This window comes from Typopeltis vanoorti, chromosome 15 (genome assembly GCF_054136105.1).
Source record: "Typopeltis vanoorti isolate ZY-2024b chromosome 15, IOZ_Tvanoo_1.0, whole genome shotgun sequence".
In the NCBI taxonomy this organism is placed as follows: Eukaryota; Metazoa; Arthropoda; class Arachnida; order Uropygi; family Thelyphonidae; genus Typopeltis; species Typopeltis vanoorti.
The window spans coordinates 5,633,048-5,652,075 of record NC_143563.1 but is presented as its reverse complement, the minus strand read 5'-3'; the positions used below and the strand labels follow the sequence as shown (position 1 = coordinate 5,652,075).

The following is a 19,028-nucleotide window of genomic DNA, read 5'->3' as shown; positions in this document are numbered from 1 at the left end:
AAAGTCCTCCCATGACTTTTGTTTAGCTAGTTTTACACAGTGTTTAGCATTCTTGCATTTGTCTCTATTATTCTCTAAGAGCACAAGCTGACTTATTTGACAGGAACTTTTGATATGCTTTCTTCTTTTCCTTCACTGCCTCTTTAACTTGTGTCCACCAGGGAGTTCTGATTTTTTTATCCTTACAGACAACCTCACCACATGCCTCTCTGGCAGAATCAATCAATGTTTTCTTCAGAGTTTGCCACTGAATCTCCAAGGTTTGATTCCTGTTCTCAAACTCTTTCATTTTTTCTTCAATAATCTTTGTGTATTTTAGTCTACAGTTCACATCTGAGAGCTGCTCAACTTTTATTCACTTTAAAATTTTTTTACATGTTATTCTTTTCAACATGAAATTCAATTTTATCCTGCTCAAGACTAAATAGTGATCGCTTCCAATTTCAAATCCTCTATACACTCTGGTGTCCTGCACCAGGGAGGAAACATTTATTTGTCTTAAAGTCAAAATCTGATCCTGACAACTCCTATGCCAAAACCCAGCTTGTTCTACAAGTTGGGTAGAACAACCTCAGTTTTACCGATATTAATCTCGATGAAAACCAAATTCACCTCTGTAGGAGCCAGACCTCTGGATCTGGCTCCCAATGATGAGACCTCGATAATGGTCAAAACTGGTCTGGGTAGTGACCCTTCCTATAAGGCATAGCATTACACATACCTGTAAGGATATGTGCTTTGCATTATGGGATACTAAGGCAAGTGATGTGAAGTCATTACCTTCTATATACAAGTTGTCCTGTCCTGATTATATTTCCGGCACAAACTTTGTTTGCTTACGCTTGGATAAAGGATTAAATCAAGTATATAATTTCTTGGTATAACCAAGAATTATTTAATTTATAATATAACCAAGTGGAAAAACTTCCTGAAGTCAGTGAAAGTAGTTCATTTCCATATATAGGAGAAAAAGGGTAGGCAACAGAACAGAGCTCTCTTGCACTCCTGCAATAATAAAGAAATTTGAAGAGAGACAATCATCGATTGAAAACTGAATAGAGAGAGAGAAAATTGCTACTAATTACAGATGAAAGGCAAACCATTGGATTGTAATTTCATAAGCAGTCTTCCATGATAGTCTGTATCAATCTCAGCAATTTCACGTGCAACAGCTCAGGCTTCTTTGAATTTTCCAAGGCCAGCATCATGTTGGCCTCCATAGTGCATCACGTGCATACGTAGCGCAATTGGAAGAACAACGGTACATTGCGCCCTTCAATTGGAATAGGCCTAAGTTCGATTCTCGTCACGACGGGAGGAATCTTTATCTGGACGATTTCAATCGAAGGTGAGTTAGCCGATCTCATACGGAGGTAGCAGGGTTTTTTTCTCCTGGAAATTCGGGTTTTTCATCCCACATAGAGATAAATCGGCCCTTCAGAACACATGCAATTTACAGACAAAAAATACTAGTTGTGGTAGTGGTGGAGGTGAGCGGTAGATGGCATTGATGGAGATGATTCGTAGTAGAGGTTCGGTGTACTGGTTGAGACAGTTGTAGGTGTCCGCGATGAGTCTTCAGACTCCTTGGAGGTGTCACGAATAATAATAATAATAATAATAATGACTGAATCCCTAATAGTGGCCTCCATGGTAATGAAGCTGAAAGCTGATGACCTTTTCCATTATTTTAATGAAGCTCAATGAAGAATAATCAAAAGTTTGATTATTTACTTTTTTTTTTTACATGAATACATCTTTAAATTCAGAACAATACTACAGGGTACGGGACGAAAAGTTGAGTGTAACAAAATCATTCGATAAGGTTTGGCTTAATCATTTGTAAAGTATTAAAGGTAGCCAAACCAAATTTATACCATTCGATAGCTGAAGGAATAAGGATTTGTAAGTGACCTTCAGATAGTGCACCGTGCCCTGCGGGTGGTAGTGGAGGCTCCGCCATTTTGTGTACCATCTGCCATGCCTCAGAAACTTCCACTCAGTATAGTACACTCTGTCGTGGTACGTCTCTCGTTTTAGTGTCAATCAACAGCTCTCATCGAGATCTGTCACTTTAATGCATAACGCATAAATTTCAATACAGTGTTGGTGAAGAAAACGTGGATTGAAGTTGAAAATTTTTATAAATTTCACAATGTCCGCCTATACTCACCAGAAAGCCAGCCAGAAATATGCTGAATGCATACGACGGAAAAGAGCAGCTCGTCAGCTTTCCAATAACATCCCAATGAATGGGTCGGAATGAATAAGGAAGTATCGGGAGCGAAAGAAATTGGAAGCAGTGTAACGCGCGTTGGTGGCGCATGAACCCATGGATGTAAATGACGTGAGCGACTATGCCACCACTTCGGAAGATGGATTAAATGAAATGGATGTGGATTTTGGAAGATCAGTGACAATGGAAGTGCACTGGAGGTCGGCAAGCCCACTTGTGCCATAACAATTCACAAATTGCAAGGAGGCATTTTCGAAGGAGTCATCTTTCAATACGACAAGTCTCAACAAAATCAACTGGAGTACGATGCACTGAGCAGAGTCACTTCTATCAGCAGGCTGTATTTAACTGATGAGAGAGAGACAATTATAAATTTTATCATGGTTACGGAAATTCAGAACCCACTGTCAGGGAGATATGTGACTAATATGAGAGAACAAAGAAACACCACTTGCTGATGCTGGTTAAGTGAATTGACAGTTTCTGTGGTCGACAATCGTCGACTGCTGCGATCACAGAAGAGGTCCAGATATTAAACGTAGATGATTATCATGACAACGACAAAAACATCCGGTGGGGAGTCTTACTTGTCTTGACGATCAATGCACCGAGTTTGATGGAGGACACCGAAGATATCGAAACTGAGTCCATTATGAACAAATCTGACAACTTGGTCATCAGTGAAACCTGGATGGTTGATGCCACACCTGTGAATGTATCTGGTTTTGAACTTAAAGCATATAAGAATACAGCCATAGAAAGGCGACGTAATCAACCGCCGACTTCACCGTCATCGTCCAAACACACCACCAGTGGAGTCGCCATATACAGGAACCTCAACAGCTTCACCGATTGTCAACGTATTGTTACCATTGATGACGTCATAAGCTAAGAGTCGAAGAACCATCAGTGGGAGATATGTGCCTGGACGACGATCAACGGTGTATCTAAATTTGTCCTCGGAATTGTGTACATTCATCCGAACGCTTTATCATCAGCGATAGAATGTTACATCTATTGATCCCTGCTGCAATACTCAAAAAGCATAAAGAAAATAATCCCCAGTATCGAGCCAAACCTGCATACACCCATCATCATCACCGGTGACTTCAATATTGATGTGTAACAAAACCGATCACTGCAGAACTTTATGGAACTTGAGTTTAATCTTGCTTAGTTCAGACCATGGCGACCACATTAGGTAACACTAGTATTGACTTGACTTTTGCCAGAAACTTGGATGAATCTTGTCTACCGTTTGTATCTTACTTCACTTACAATAGACCTATGATAAATAAAATTATAATCGATTATTAAACTTGTTTTCATTTATTTTACAATTACCAACACATATATAATCTGCTGGCATGACATATTCATGTAAAACCCCTCTGGCCATGCTCCGACACAGCCACACCAGAATTTTTTTTTTTTTTTTTGGAATGGGTTGTCATGCAGATTTGTTTTCTTGCTGTAGGGTAAAACACCAGATGAGTATGACAGTTTGGACAATCATGTTTTAGGGATCGGATCTCTTCCCAGCTTGGAGTTTAGTTCAGTTCAGCAGTTAAAGAACAGAGTGGAAGTGAAGGAGGTGCTGAAGAGGATGAAGAATGTAAAATCGGTGGGCCTAGACAGGATTCCAGTGGAGGCATGGAAGGCTCCGGGGGAAGAGGGAATTGACCTGTTGTGGGACCTGTTCATGAAGGTTTGCCAACAGGAAAATATATTTATTATTATTATTATTATCATTATTATTACGGGCAACTCCAGGGAGTCATTAGACTCATCGAGGGAGGCCCCAAATCATGTTCATTCACAACTATTCGACATTCACACAGTATCTATCATACATTGCCTTAAACTCGTTCATGGTCACAGCACCCACTACAGACTGTCAGCTTATTCCACTCAATCAGCACTCTAAAAGTAAAGAACCCAGCTCTAACACCCTTACTAACCACACTTTTGCCCAGCTTCCATGGATGTCCCCTAGTCCTCCCACCACCAGCCTGTTCTCAAAAATATCTTCTGAAATAATTTTATAGAAACCCTTCAGTAATTTGAATGTCTCAATAATATCTCTCCTCCTCCACCTATCAACCAATTTCTGCAACCCACAAATCCTCAACCTGTTCACATAAGGTTCATTCCACTGACCTGCTATCATCTTGGTCGCTCGCCGCTGGATCCTCTCCACCTCCTCCCCATCAATAAGAAACCTAGGTGACCAAATCTGGGCACAGTAGTCAAAATGGGGTCTTATCAAGGCTCGATACAGAGGATCAATAACATACCTGTCTCTGCTCGTCAACGTATTCTTCAGCAACCAAGTGATTTGATGAGCTGATTTGGCCACTTTTGCAATGTGCCCCCTAAACTGCAACTCTTTATCCACCAACACTCCTAAATCTCTTGCCTCATCAATTTCCTGGAGTACAGTTCCACCAATGTAGTAAACTGCTGCTAATCTTTTCACCCCAAACTGTATAACCTTACATTTTGCCACATTAAATTGACATCCATTCTCCTTAGCCCAGACCTCCAATCTATCCAAATCATCCTGCAAAATTTTGACATCATCTCCATTCACTATTGCCCTACCCAACTTTGCATCATCCACGAACAAATGAACTGTTCCTCTCAGATCCTTTCCTATATCATTAATGAACAAATTAAACAGCAGTGGTCCAAAAACAGATCCTTGTGCCACATCACTTGTCACAGGCCGTCTTGTGGACTCTACTCCTGAATAAACTGCACTCTGATAGCTCTCCGTCAACCACCCTCCTATCCATCTCACCAACCCTATATCCCTCCCCATACGCTGCAATTTACTGATTACAATTCCATGTGGTATCTTGTCAAAGGCCTTAGCAAGGTCCAGTAGAATCACTGTAAACCCATTACCCTTATCCAATTCAGCCGTCACTGTGTTATAATACATGAGCAAGTTACCGAGGCATGACCAATCCTTCACAGAACCATGCTGTCCCCAATACAGTATCCCATTTTCATCTATCCAATCTTTTATTTTTCCTCTAGACTATTTTCTCCAAGACCTTGATAACGATTCCTGATATGCTAATTGGTCGGTAATTTACAACAGCAGTCTTGGAACCACCTTTATGCAGTGGAACTATTTTCCCCTCTTTCCACCCCCTTGGGACTGACCCAGACCCGATGCTCAAATTAAACAAAATGGTCAAGGGCACTGACAATTCTTTAGCCGCTTCACGTATGACATGAGCTGGTATACCATCCAATCCCATAGATGTATTAACATTGAGATTCTGTAATAGACCATTTACCTCTACTTCATTCATCACAATTCTAGTATAAGCTGTTGGTTCTTCCATTCCTGCAATGTCACCACCTGGATGATATACTCTCGCAAAATGCTGGCTCAATAATTCCACTATATCGACTGATTCGTTTTCCTCCCTACCCCCAGCATTTTTAAAAATCATTCTGCCATTAACATTTTTCCTTTCACTTGCAACATATTATTATTATTATTATTATTATTATTATTATTATTCAGGCCTCCAAAGACTCATCGTGGGAGATCCTTCCTAAGAACATAAAGTCTGTCAAGACTCATCGAGGGGAGGTTCCCCCTAAGAAACACAAAGTCTATCATACCACTCTTTAAACTCATTGACCGTTCTCGCTTCCACCACTCCATCAGGCAATGCATTCCACGGCTCAACCACCCTCCATGCAAAGAAACCACTCCTCACCCTCTTGCTCACAGTTTCCTTTTGTAACTTCCAGGGATGGCCTCTTGTCATCACTCCTTCCCGCTGTTCAACCAAGCGAAAGAACTTCCCAGTGTCAACCCTGTAACCACCTCTCAACAGTTTAAAAGTCTCAATCATATCACCTCTCCTTCTTCTATCCACCAAATTCTGCAGTCCACATTCCCTCAGCCGATCCTCATAACTATCCTTGCACAGTCCTGAAACCATCTTTGTCATCCGTCTTTGTATCCTTTCCACAGTTAATTTATCCCCTTCAAATCCTGGGGACCAAATCTGAGAACAATAGTCCAAGTGTGGTCTGATCAGAGACTTATACAACGGAATGATAACCCTATTATCTCTGCAGGTCAGTGTCCTTCTCATAATTGAAGCAATCCTCTGGGTTACCTTTACCACCTTTGCAATATGTCCCCTAAACTTCAGGTTTCTATCAATCATCAACCCAGATCTCTTGTATCCCCAACTTCCTCCAGTATAACTCCTCCCATAGAGTATGCAGCATCCCATCGATGTTTCCCAAACCTCAAGACCTTACATTTTGCTGCATTAAACTGACATCCCCATTCATTTACCCATCTATCTAGCTTTTTTAAATCCTCTTGCAGGGATACCACATCTGACCTATTACTAATAATCCTTCCCAGCTTCGCAAACAACTGCATATCCCCTTGCAATCCACTGGCAATGTCATTGATATAAAGGTTAAATGATATAGGTCCTAGTACTGAGCCCTGTGAGACTCCACTTGTAACCCTCTGCCTCTTTGAAACTGCTCCACCATACACAACTCTCTGATACCTATCAGACAGCCAATCCTGAATCCAGTTGACCAATCTGACATCCAGACTCATGTGCTGCAACTTAAATATCAGCTTATCATGGGGCACCCTGTCAAATGACTTCGCTAAGTCTAAGAAAATTGCAGTATATGCCTTTCTCTCATCTAATGTTCTTGTAACTTTATTATAAAAGGCTAGCATATTGCTAAAACTAGAGCACCCTTTCACAAATCCATGTTGACTCTCACAGATAACATTACCCTTATCTGCCCAATGCTGTATACGGTCCCTCACTACTTTCTCCAAGATTTAAACAACTACTGATGGCACACAGACTGGCCTATAATTAGACACTTCCAGTCTGTTACCACCATTATGCAATGGCACTATCGTACCTTCCTTCCATTCCCTGAACATCTTTGCCAAAGCCAGACATTCACTGAAAAGCCAGGTTAAAGGCACTGTCAGTTCCCTAGGACATTCTCTCAAAACTTGGGGTGAAATACCATCCAGTCCCACAGCTTTACTGACATCCAGAGTACTCAGTATCTGAAACACACTCTCCTCCTGTACCTCTAATCCTTGAACCAGCCCTATCCCTCTAGCATTAAAACTGACTCCTCTAGGATGAACTATTCCAATAAAGTGTTCATTGAACAATTCCACTAGGTCATCTGCATTAGTAACTCTATTCCCATTTTTATCCCACAATATCATTTTTCCACAGTCATTTCTCCTCCTACTGGCCACATAGCTAAAAAATTCCCGAGGATTTTCTTTGGATCTTAGGGCCAATCTCCTCTCATATTCCAGTTTCGCTTCCCTTACCACACTCTTCTGGCCTGTGTCTTATATTCTTCATGCATCTTCTCTTCACCTGTCTCCTTATATCTCTTCTATAGCCTCTTTTTTCGCATGCAATTCCTGTTTATTATTGTTTGTCATCCACTTTACTCCAAATTGTGTCCTCTTCTTCACTCGTGGTATACAACTTACCATTGCTGCTAACAAATATTCTTTTACAATTTCCCATGCACTAATGATATCCCGGCCTTCCAATTCTTCCCTCCATGAAACTTTCCAAAGTTAACGTCTAGGACTATTCTAATCACCTGCATTATAATTGTACATACGTTCCCGTCTCTTTGAGACTCCTGAATGTCTGTTCATTTTCCAAGTCAAAACCATATGGTCACTCTCTCCAACTGGTGGGAGAGATGTCAACTCAGTTATTATCAATTCTTCTGATGCTATAACCAAATCCAAAACTCTTGAACCTCTTGTTCCCTCTGTTACATGTTGCCTAAGCTATTGGTCCCTCATGAATTCTAGAAATGCCATTCCCCTATTGCCACATGCATCTTCCAGTCTCCAATTTATACTACTATAGTTAAAATCTCCCATAACAATCATTCTTCTTGCACTTGCCAAACTTAGCTGTCTAAACATCTCCTGGTCCCCATCCTCTGTGCTCCTGGGTCTGTAGCAACATCCCACTAAATATCCTGTCTTGCCTACCTCTACCTCACACCATATGCTCTCAAAATCATTTGTCTCACTTCCTTCTAAAGCCTCCACTCTTAGAGGACATAAGTCATCACTTATCATAAGCAGTTTGGTCATAAACCAAAAAACTCTTTGAGATTCTCTTTGGCCTGCATGGCCAATTCTTTCATAATCCGCTTTTGCTTTTCTTACCACCCTTGTTACCTTTCTGGCCTGAGTTTCATACTGTTCCTGCACCTGCTGGTCACCTTTCTCCTTAAATTCTCTCCACAATTGTTTCTTTTTTTGCAGCTCAAGCTTAATGGTGTTTTTCATCCATTTAACCCCTACTTGATTTATTATTCGAACTCTTGGTATACATTCAACCATTGCCTCCTGCAAACACAACCACATGTACCCTGTCTTAATTGTAAATTCCACTCCTTTAGCCACCTCCCAAGTCATGACCTTATGATCACTCTCACAAATTGGTGGCAACATGGTCATGTTCATTACACCACATTCTCGGATGCGATTACTAGGTCAAGCTCTCTGACCCCTAGTATTTCCCATTACATGCTGTCAGATGATTGTCCCTTAATAACCGCATAAAATCCAATTCCTTCCTCCCATGTGCCCTCTCCTACCTTAAGTCAATGTTATCATAATTGAAAACCCCCATAATAATTACCCTTCTTCCACTCATTTCTTCTATTTGCCTATGTATACTATCCATACCATCTATTCCATTATCTGGTCTATAGCAGCACCCAATTGTATATTTTATTCTGCTATCCTCTATCTCACACCAAATAGCCTGAAATGTGCTCTTTTCTCTATCCTGCAGTTCAATTTCTATACTCCTTGGCTGCAACTCATCAGCTATCATCAATAACACTCCTCTCCCCTTTTTATTCTCCCTGTCACTCCTGAACACGCTATACCCGTCACATTCAATCCCATTAGCTTTATCATCTTCTGTCAGCCATGTTTCACTAATACCAACAACCTGGGGCCTGGAAGTGCCAACCAAGGCCAAAAACTCTTTCTTCTTGTTCCTAATACTCCTGGCATTAGTGTACATGAATTGCAGAAGCCGTTAGTCCCATCCCTACTTTGATGCCTTATACTAACTATCCCATTCTGATTTGTTGTCCTTCGTACTCGCTAAGCCATATTATACTCATTCATACACTCAACTGCCTCCCTAAAGTCTGCATATCACTTCTCCCCCTTAATAAATCTAGTTTCCGAGGTCTGTACATCCAGTTCCACTTCATTCATCAACACTTTTTCACGCCTCTGTTTAAATGTAAACCATCCATCTTTTATAAATCCTTTCGCCCATCGAACTCACTCCACAAATTCCTCACCACTCTCCATGCATAACCCGCGCATAAAGTCATTGGCAATTATGGTCCTCCTTCTAAACACTTCACTGTCATACTGCGGCAAAATACTCACCATCCTAACTCTCTCACTCTTCTCTTTTGCTACCTCAAGTAATTCCCTTACATCCTCTATCATTTCCATTTTGTCTTCTTTCAAATCATTTGTTCCTGCCACGACTATCATTTCTTTCACCCTCTGTTTATGCGCTCTAATAGACTCGCTGACTTCCTTTATGTTCGCACCCGGTTTGTACAATTTCGTCAAACTCTCAACTATCACACCTCTTAATAACAAATCTCCGTACAGCGCTCACTCCTTCATTTTGTTTATGTTTACGAACATTCTCTTATTTTTTGTATCAGACTTTCGCCGTTTATTAGTTGGTACGTTCGGTACACAAAAATACCCGAGGAATGGACGAAAAGTACTCTTGTACCCATCTACAAAGGGTAAAGGGGATGCACAAGACTGTAAGAATTAAAGAGGAATAAAGTTGATGTCACACACAATGAAAATCCTAGAAAGGGTTCTTGATGGTAGATTGAGGAAGGAGGTGGAGATTGCAAAGGAACAATTTAGCTTCATGCCTGGTAGATCAACAACAGATGCTATCTTTGGGTTACGGCAGATGATGGAAAAATATCGAGAGAAACAAAGGGAGCTACATCTGGTATTTATTGATCTGGAGAAAGCATATGATAGAGTGCCAAGGCAAGAAGTCTGGAGGTGTCTGAGGGAGAAGAAGGTACCAGAGAAATATGTCAGGTTGGTGCAGGAGATGTACAGAAATGTGAAGACAAGTGTTCGAACCTGCCTGGGAGTGATAGAAAGTTTTCCAGTGACAGTTGGCTTGCATCAATAGTCTGCATTAAGTCCGTTCCTGTTTAATATTGTGATGGAGGTGGTGACGGAGGAAGTGAAAGAAGACGCGCCTTGGACTATGTTGTATGCAGATGACATTGTGTGTGTGCAGAATAAAGAGAAGAAGTGGCAGTCAAACTGGAAAGTTGGAGGAAAGTACTGGAAGAGAGAGGTATGAGATTGAGCAGAAGTAAGACCGAGTATATGTGTTGCAAAGTGGATGGCAGCCAGGAGACAGATCTGGAGCTCGAAGGAAATGTCTTCAGGAAGGTCAGTGATTTAAGATACTTAGGTTCAATAATGAAAGAGGATGGTGAGGCTGAGAAGGAAGTGGGATGCAGGATACAAGCAGGATGGAAGAACTGGAGAGAGAGAGATGGCTGGAGTGCTATGTGATAAGAGGATGTCAATCAATCTAAAAGACAAAATTTACAGGACAGTAGTGAGACCAGCTATGGCGTATGCTTTGGAAACTGAGAAATAACTATGTAAGGGGAATGGTGAAAGTTACGAACTTAGGAGCAAAGATATAAAAGGCAAGGTTGAGATGGTTTGGTCATGTGATGAGGAGGGAGGAAGAGTATGTGGGAAGAAAGGTCATGCAGATGGATGTGCAGACGGCCAAAGAAGAGATGGAGGGAGATGGTGGAGGAGAACTTGAGGATGAAAAATTTGGATGTGGCTACAGCCCAAGACAGGAAGTTGTGGAGGAGGCTCACCACAAACAGCGACTCTACTTAAGTGGGAAAAGCTGCAGAAGAAGAAGAAGAAGAAGATCTCTTCCCAGCTTGGAGTTTAGTTTGGTTCAGTAGTTAAAGAGATTCCAACAACAAGCAACTAAATTGTCCTACAGTTGAACTCTCAAATGTTGCTATCATAAAAGGCAATATATATAGCATGTTTTTTTTTTTTTTTATCATGGCATATAGATAGAGTAACTTTAGTAGCAATCGCTTACTTAGTATAGAAATGAAGTCACTTTCATGTGCTCATATTATTTTATAGCAGCAAAATAATTTTACTTAATAAGTTCCTTATACTTATAGCAAAAAGAAATTACTGGGAATCATGACAATCATGATTGAGCACCATAATCTTGTATGTTAATATTATATTTTGAATCTATGCTACATTATGTTTACGCTATATTTTATTTGCATAGTGTGGAACAATTATAAATATACTATTCGCTGTTTTAATGTTTCTTCATATACTAAAGAATGAAGAATATTTTAGATTCATGTTTATTGAAAAAAAAATGTACAAGTTTCTGAAAGGAAATGAAAAGATGTTCAGATTTAACAGCATTTGAGACTTTTAATAAAATGGAAATTCAAAACTAACTTTAAAAATTTATTTTAACATTAACTGATCACTATATGTAAATATAACAGAATAGTTACCATATTTCTGAGGGATACCAACATTCACTATTCCAAGACTCCATGCTTTTTTAATAATCTCCCATGGATACTGCAAAAATAAAATATTGTATGATATGAAATACAAATGATTTATAATACTGCCCAATTTTAAATTAAGTTAAAAAAGTTAAGGATTAAGTTAAAGAAGAAATTACCTCTCCAGTTTTATCATATTCTGCAGCTTTTGGTATTATTTCTTCTCGAGAAAACTTTCTTACCAATTGCTGATATTCCTTCTGTTCAGGTGTAAGTTCTATTGAAGAAACATATAATATTAAATAACATAAGTCCTAAAAATGTATCAGTGCATAATAGTTTAAAAATGTTAATATTTTAAAAAATTAAAATTAAAGGAAGGATAATGAATTTCTATTGCATCTTATAGCCACCTATCCAAACAATTTTTGAATTTCCTGCCTTTTAAAAGTAATCAAGAGGACACAATCTTTGGTATCAACTACTTTGGGATATCGCTATTTAAAAGACTGACTCCACCTAAGATATTGTATATTGGCCTTTTAATAAGGTTTCACTTATTTGAAGGCTGTTTTCAATGCTGGATGTCATCGAAAATAGATAAAACTCCTCTGACTGCTATACTAACATTTGAAAGGTTCATTTTGTGTCAAGTGCATGATAACAACATATCTAAAACAACAATTGACACACAGAAGACCGATAAGCGATGTGAAAGAGTAAGAAGTTGAGACTGAAGTGGTAGTTAAGAATGAAGTGGATAGCATAAGTATACAGAATGAGAGATCAAGTGTGCAAGACAAACAGGGAAACTGGGAGGCTCTGGGTGGACAGGGGAACACAGCATAAGAAAGGTTGATACTCCAAAAGGATGTGAATGCATGTGTAGACAAAAAGGGAAGGGGATGACTTGGGAGCAAGGAGGTATAAGGAGGGTGTGAACAAGGGAATGAGAAGCAGGTTTTATGCATGCAGAGTTGTGAATGATTGGAATGCCTTGCTTGAGAGTGTGGTGCCTGCAGAGAATTTGAATGTGTTTAAAGCAAGGTATGATGAGCTGTGTGAATGACAAAGGGACTACCTAGATGAGTCTTTGACTCCACTGGATCTTGGGATAATAATAATAATAACAATAATAATAATAGAGTCTGTATTTGTATTTAAGATTACCATAAAATCCAGTCAGCTGAACACCTCTCCATATGAGCATGCGTCTCCTCTTCCATTAAAAATTGCCTTTATTTTCAAAAACAACCATCTGAAAGAAATATTTCTAACAACTACATATCGAAAAATTGAAGAAAATTATCAGTAGGTTATTTTCCTTTAACTCTTGACTACATACAGCACCAATACACTCTATATTCTGCAAGTTTATTGTGTAGAATTAACATAAAAAAACATCCTGAGTTCCAAAGGATTTCAATCCAGGCCTTTCTGACAAAAAAGAGCTATTGCTTCTGACTATGCTACAGAGGTTATAATTTTCTTCAGAACTATCACATTAATGGTATCATGTTTTATTTCAACCTAATTCTCAGATCTAGAAATTGACTAATTTTTTTTTTTACTACTAATTCTGACTAAATGCTCATTCCAATATAGTCAACTAGTTTCCTACTATTCAAATATTGCTTTATTCTAGGACTTATTTCCTTATCCAATTTGCCCTCTTTCTTAAAAAAACTTATGCCTCAACAGCTGATATGTTTTGCTTGTTCTATATGTTCCTTCAACAAGAATGCAGACAAATGTTTTCCATCTTACTTCTTAAACAGAAAGGAATATATAAAGTGCATTCTCAGAACATTTTATTCCATATCTAATTTCTTACAACAGCTATTTATTTGGTTAATAATCAATTCTTGAAAACATATGGCAATTTACTGCATTACTTGTATACATTAAATTCAGTTTACTAACTCTTATTCGGGCATCAAGGTTTATTATTATTTTCAGAACACCATGGATCAAAGACTCATCCTTGTCACATATACAGCTCATTATGCCATATCTTAATGTTCACGTTCTCGTTCTCGGTAGTCATTAAACTTTTACACAGTGCATTTCAATCAATTCACCACTCTCTATGCAAAAAACCTGCTTCTCACTCCATATTTCTAAAACATGATCTTCATTTAGCAAACCCATGCTGTCCATCAAAGATGAATGCCATTGTTGTCAAGTCAATTCTGCTGGATCTTGGTTCTCATTAATCTATCCACAACAGATTGCCTTATAATTTGAAGCCTTAGTCTTATCACCTTCTCTAAGAGCAGTAAAATCTTCCACTCCTTTGAAATTTGGCACAATGTAGAAAAATTAGAAGAACTTTGTGATTTAGAAATTACCATAATGGACCGTGGCAGTATTACATCAGAAATAGGTGAATACCGATTTAATAAAATTACAATTTAACATGAAAGCAATAAACAATATATTTATGTTTAGACATGCAATTTTTTTCTAATTTTCATTTTCTAAGGAAAATGTGACATGTTCTCTCATATAATATGCTTATTTTGCCAATAGTACAAGTATTTTCTTACTTAGTATTCTGTTTTAGTTAAATCTTGAATGAATGATTCATTTCTTGAAAGAGTCCTCATTCAAGATCTAACACACAAGTTGTGAAGATGTCACATTGGATAATGGCAATGATGCAGAGGACCCTGACATGCAGAGATAGAGAGGTTATGATGCCACTGGATCAGGACAAAGGACAAAGCCTCACGAAGAGGAGGAAGGGGAGGGGGGATATGACTGAAACATATAAGCTAGTCAGATGATGTTATCAAGTTTACATGGAAGATATTTTTCCTAGAATTGGAGAATATCCATAGAATATCCTTTTGTTAGAAAAAAAGGATATTTCTGGAAACTGTATAAGGAGGGTGTGAGCAGAGGAGAGAGAAATACGTTCTTTGCATGAAGAGTGGTTGGTGAGTGGAATGTATTGCCTGAGTATGCTGTGAATGTAGACACATTGAATCAGTTTAATACAGGGTTGGATGAGCATTGTGTGCAATAGTGTGAACCTCCCATAACGAGTCTCTGACTCCATGGAGGTCAGATAATAATAACATTAATCAGAGCCGGCACTAGGGTCTTTGCCGCCCGCATGCAATGTTTATCTAAGCACCCTGTAACGATCCAGGCATGTGTGGTTCTTTTACAATAATAAAAATTTAAATTATTTGAAATTTCTTAAATAAATTTTGAAAGAACGGCCACATGTTGGTTCACTAAATGTAACGAACCAGGGGTGTTGACTAGGCAGGATAATCATTAAAAACCCGAATATTCAAAAAATTCTCAAAATTATTCTCAAAAGTTAAAGCAAATTTTGATAAAGCCACTTCACTTTAATCGTTGAATATAATCGTTGAATCGTTGAATTATACAGGGATTATAGCCTTCTCACCGACCCGAATCGCTAACAAAATTAAAATGAATTTTAATTAAAGTTAAAATTTATTTGAACTAAAGTTTAAAAAATTCTTGCATTTTACTAAATTCTTAGTAACTTGTAAACATTTTTTAATAATTTTTATATAAGTGGAACTATCTTTTAGGAAAATAAAAGAAACTCAAGATAGATGAGAAAATAAGAAAAGAATTCAGAAATAATTAGAACATTTAATATAAGTATTCAAAAAATAACATCTTTACAGAATAACAGAAAATAGATTAAATTACATAAACATACTTGAAATTTTTTTATTTAAATTTTAGGGTTTTTGATTTCATATTTACAAAATTAGAAATAATAACGTCTAATTCCACACATATAGCGCCAAACTAACAAGCCTTTTTTATGATATACTTGTTCTTAAGTAGGTTTTAATCAATTTTCAACTTGGAAAAGGAACGTTCACCGCTCCCTACACTAACAGGTAAGGTTAATAGTATTCTTAAAGCAATTGAAAAGTTAAGGAAAGATAAATTATTGGACACAATAAAATTAAGAATATCGAAAGGGTTTTGAATATTTAAATTATCCTTCCGAAAAATATCCCGGAAAGCACATAACTCGTCATATAGTTCTATTGGATTTATGTCTTTATTGTCGCCGTCCATCAAGAGAATCTCTAAATCGTCACAAATTCTTTCGTAAATCTTCCGTTATTAATTTGTAGTAATCTATACAATAAATTGAAATTATCATAATATGTTTTTAGTTGTTCAAAACGTTCTATTAATGAACACATTGCAATGTCTAGAAATGTATAAAACACATTCACTCTAAATTTATCTTTTGGCGATTGTGGCGTTTCTCATGATGCTCATAGTCAAATTGTTGTGTCTTCTTTCTTCATCAAACTTCTATACCAGTTTTAAATTCTTGTTCTCCATCCACCTCTTCACTCAGTTCTTTTGCCGTTTTTGGAACTTCTTTAAAATTTGTATCTGATCGATACTCTTGTAGGAATATTTTTAAGTTTTCAATAGATTCTAAAGCAAGTGTAATGTTCATATTTTTGTCTTGAAGCATTTTACTCACAGGCTTGATTCTGTTAAGTAAATCATGCCAAATTATAAGAGAACAAATAAATTTGTAGTCCTTTATTTTATAGCACATGATGTTTGTGCTTCATGCTGAGTTTCTTTATTAAAATTTTCATTATTTAAAATTTCAAAAAGTGCATCGTAAATTTCTCCTAACTGATATCGTAGAGGGCGGATTGCATTAATTTACTTTCCCATCACGTTTCTGATGGCTGTTTCAATGTTAACATGTTCGCTGCCATGCTCCTCAGGCATAGTTTGTTCCTGCATGCCAAGCGCGTTCGCATCTTCAAGGTCACCACAAGTAATCTCGTAGCCGGCGTATCAGACAGAATTTTGTTTCATATGCCAACTACGAGAAATCTCGTATCACCCCACCCATATATTACATGCGCTGATGAATGTGTTTATTGCATCTAGTCTATAAAAACCTTCAGTTTCTCCATGACAAGAAAAAAAAACTTACTGATAAACAATTAGAAGCTTATGCTAATATGAGCGATGATGAATTTAATGAATTCTTCATCGCAAATGGAAGGAATAAGAGGGAAGTTCTTTCCATTTCAAATATGCACAAATTTGAAATGGTTAAAACAAAATATCAGAATGGTAAAATTCAATTCAAACCAAATATCGTTAGGGATTTGGGTATGTCAGGCATCGATCTTTCTGATCAAATGCTTTCTTACTATTCCCCCTTAAGAAAGACAATTAGATTGCCAAAAAAATTGGCAATACACATTTTTGATATATACATTCAAAATGTGCATAAATTATATAATATAATTACTGGAAATGCAATGACTGCATTAAAATTTAGAGATCAATTTATCTCAGTTTTTGTTGGAATGGATGAGCTTACAGCATCACAGAATATCAGCAGGATTTGGGATCTTCATTATTTGGAAATTTTACCACCTACAGAAAAAAATATTCACCGACAAAGCCATGCCGAGTATGTACACGAAACAAACAACGACGATAAAAACGTTATTATTGTCCTGTTTGCCAGGAAAAACCAACATTGTGCATGGAAAATTGTTTTAAAGTGTATCATTTGTAATTTGAATAAATTGGTTTTATGTTATTGATTTCAATTTATTATTTTTATTGATTTTATCAGTTTTAAATTGATTTACAAATTACGTGTTATACTACGGATTAGCCCGCACTTGGCATAGGAGGTTGGTAATCGACCTACGAGTATATTCGTAGTTGGCTTCTGAGGCACATATATAATATACTATATTTTAGTTGAAATTATTTCCCTTCTACCAAGCCCCCAGACATGCTCTCTGCTTTATTCAGAATCCAAGGGACCAAATTAAGGTAATTATACTAAGGGTTAACTCGTGTTTGGCGTAGGAGGTCGGTAAATCGACATACGAGTATACTCATAGTTGTCTTGAGAAGCTCATATACGAACTATGAGTATACTTGTAGTTGGCAGTGAACGTGATAAATTTTTTATGAACTTTAAAAGGATTGCCCAATGTTTGTAAGAGAATGAAAAGAAACTATATATTTCTTGAATAATTGCAAAGAAATTAATTGTATCTGCATTCACTTTGGCTGCATCATTAATGATTAAATTTAGAGTATAAGCAGCACATGGCACGTAAAAAGCTCGAGGATTTTTGTTCAAAAGCAAATTTTGGAGTCCATATTTTTCCCCTTTCATATTTGCCCCATTGTCATACCCTTGACCTTGAGAATATTCCATTTTTCCAGTTGTTCCACTATTGTTGCACATAAACCACGTCCTGTGGAATATGATACATCTGCAAAACCTAAAAAGTCTTCCCTGATCTTGATTTGACCTTTGACAATTCCATTGTCACAGGAAACAAAGTGAATAATAATGGCCATTTGTTCTGTTTTACTTGCATCAGGTGTGCAGTCTAAAATTATGGGATAATATTTAGATTTTCGAATTGATAATAAAATTGTATCCCTGATTGCATTACTTAAAGTTTCCAATATTTCATTTTGACTATCTTTACTCAAATAGTGTACTCTGTTGTTTCCTTGTAGGGCCCTTTCAACATGATTTTGCATAACGAGATCAGACTTTGCAAACAGTTCGACTAATTTTAAAAAATTGCTGTTATTCCTTTCATATAATTTATCAGATGATCCGCGAAAAGCTAAATTTTGGCTACCAAGGAATTTTATAATTTCAATCAAGCATTCTAAAACACTCAACCGTTGTTTCTTTTCCATTTCATACATGCTTTGAGTCTGGTAATCAATAGTAGTTTTGTTTTTTAAATTTTAATCATGTTCCTTCCATTTTAAGAAATTTTTCATGTGAGCTAAACTAGTCTCATATCTATGCAAAGTTGTACTTACATTTCTCCAATCATTATAACCTTCTACAAGACTACTTGATTCGGTAGGTGCAAAAAGTTTGCAACAAAAAAGCAAAAAACAGAATTTAAAGTTACGGAATAAATGAGCCATGTTCTTGGCACGAGCTCCCCGCTTTCCATTTTTCTATTATAATACGTGTCGCCAAATTTACGGCCATATGTATCTCTGGGATATATTATATTTTTATTTCGAACAGGCCCCATTTCAATTAAAACAACTCGTAATTTTT

At 37.4% G+C, this 19,028-nt stretch overlaps 1 protein-coding gene across 1 annotated transcript in view; it reads right to left on the bottom strand.

The window, feature by feature from the left end:
- The window catches only part of LOC150098324 (medium-chain specific acyl-CoA dehydrogenase, mitochondrial-like), a 254,840-nt gene that overhangs the window by 197,852 nt on the left and 37,960 nt on the right, over positions 1–19,028 (bottom strand). The window contains exons 4-5 of the mRNA XM_090405151.1: positions 12,097–12,231; positions 11,921–11,990 (exon numbers count right to left, since the gene is read on the bottom strand). Of these exons, the coding sequence (XP_090261277.1) occupies positions 11,921–11,990; positions 12,097–12,231 (205 nt within the window). The remainder of the gene's footprint in view (positions 1–11,920; positions 11,991–12,096; positions 12,232–19,028) is intronic.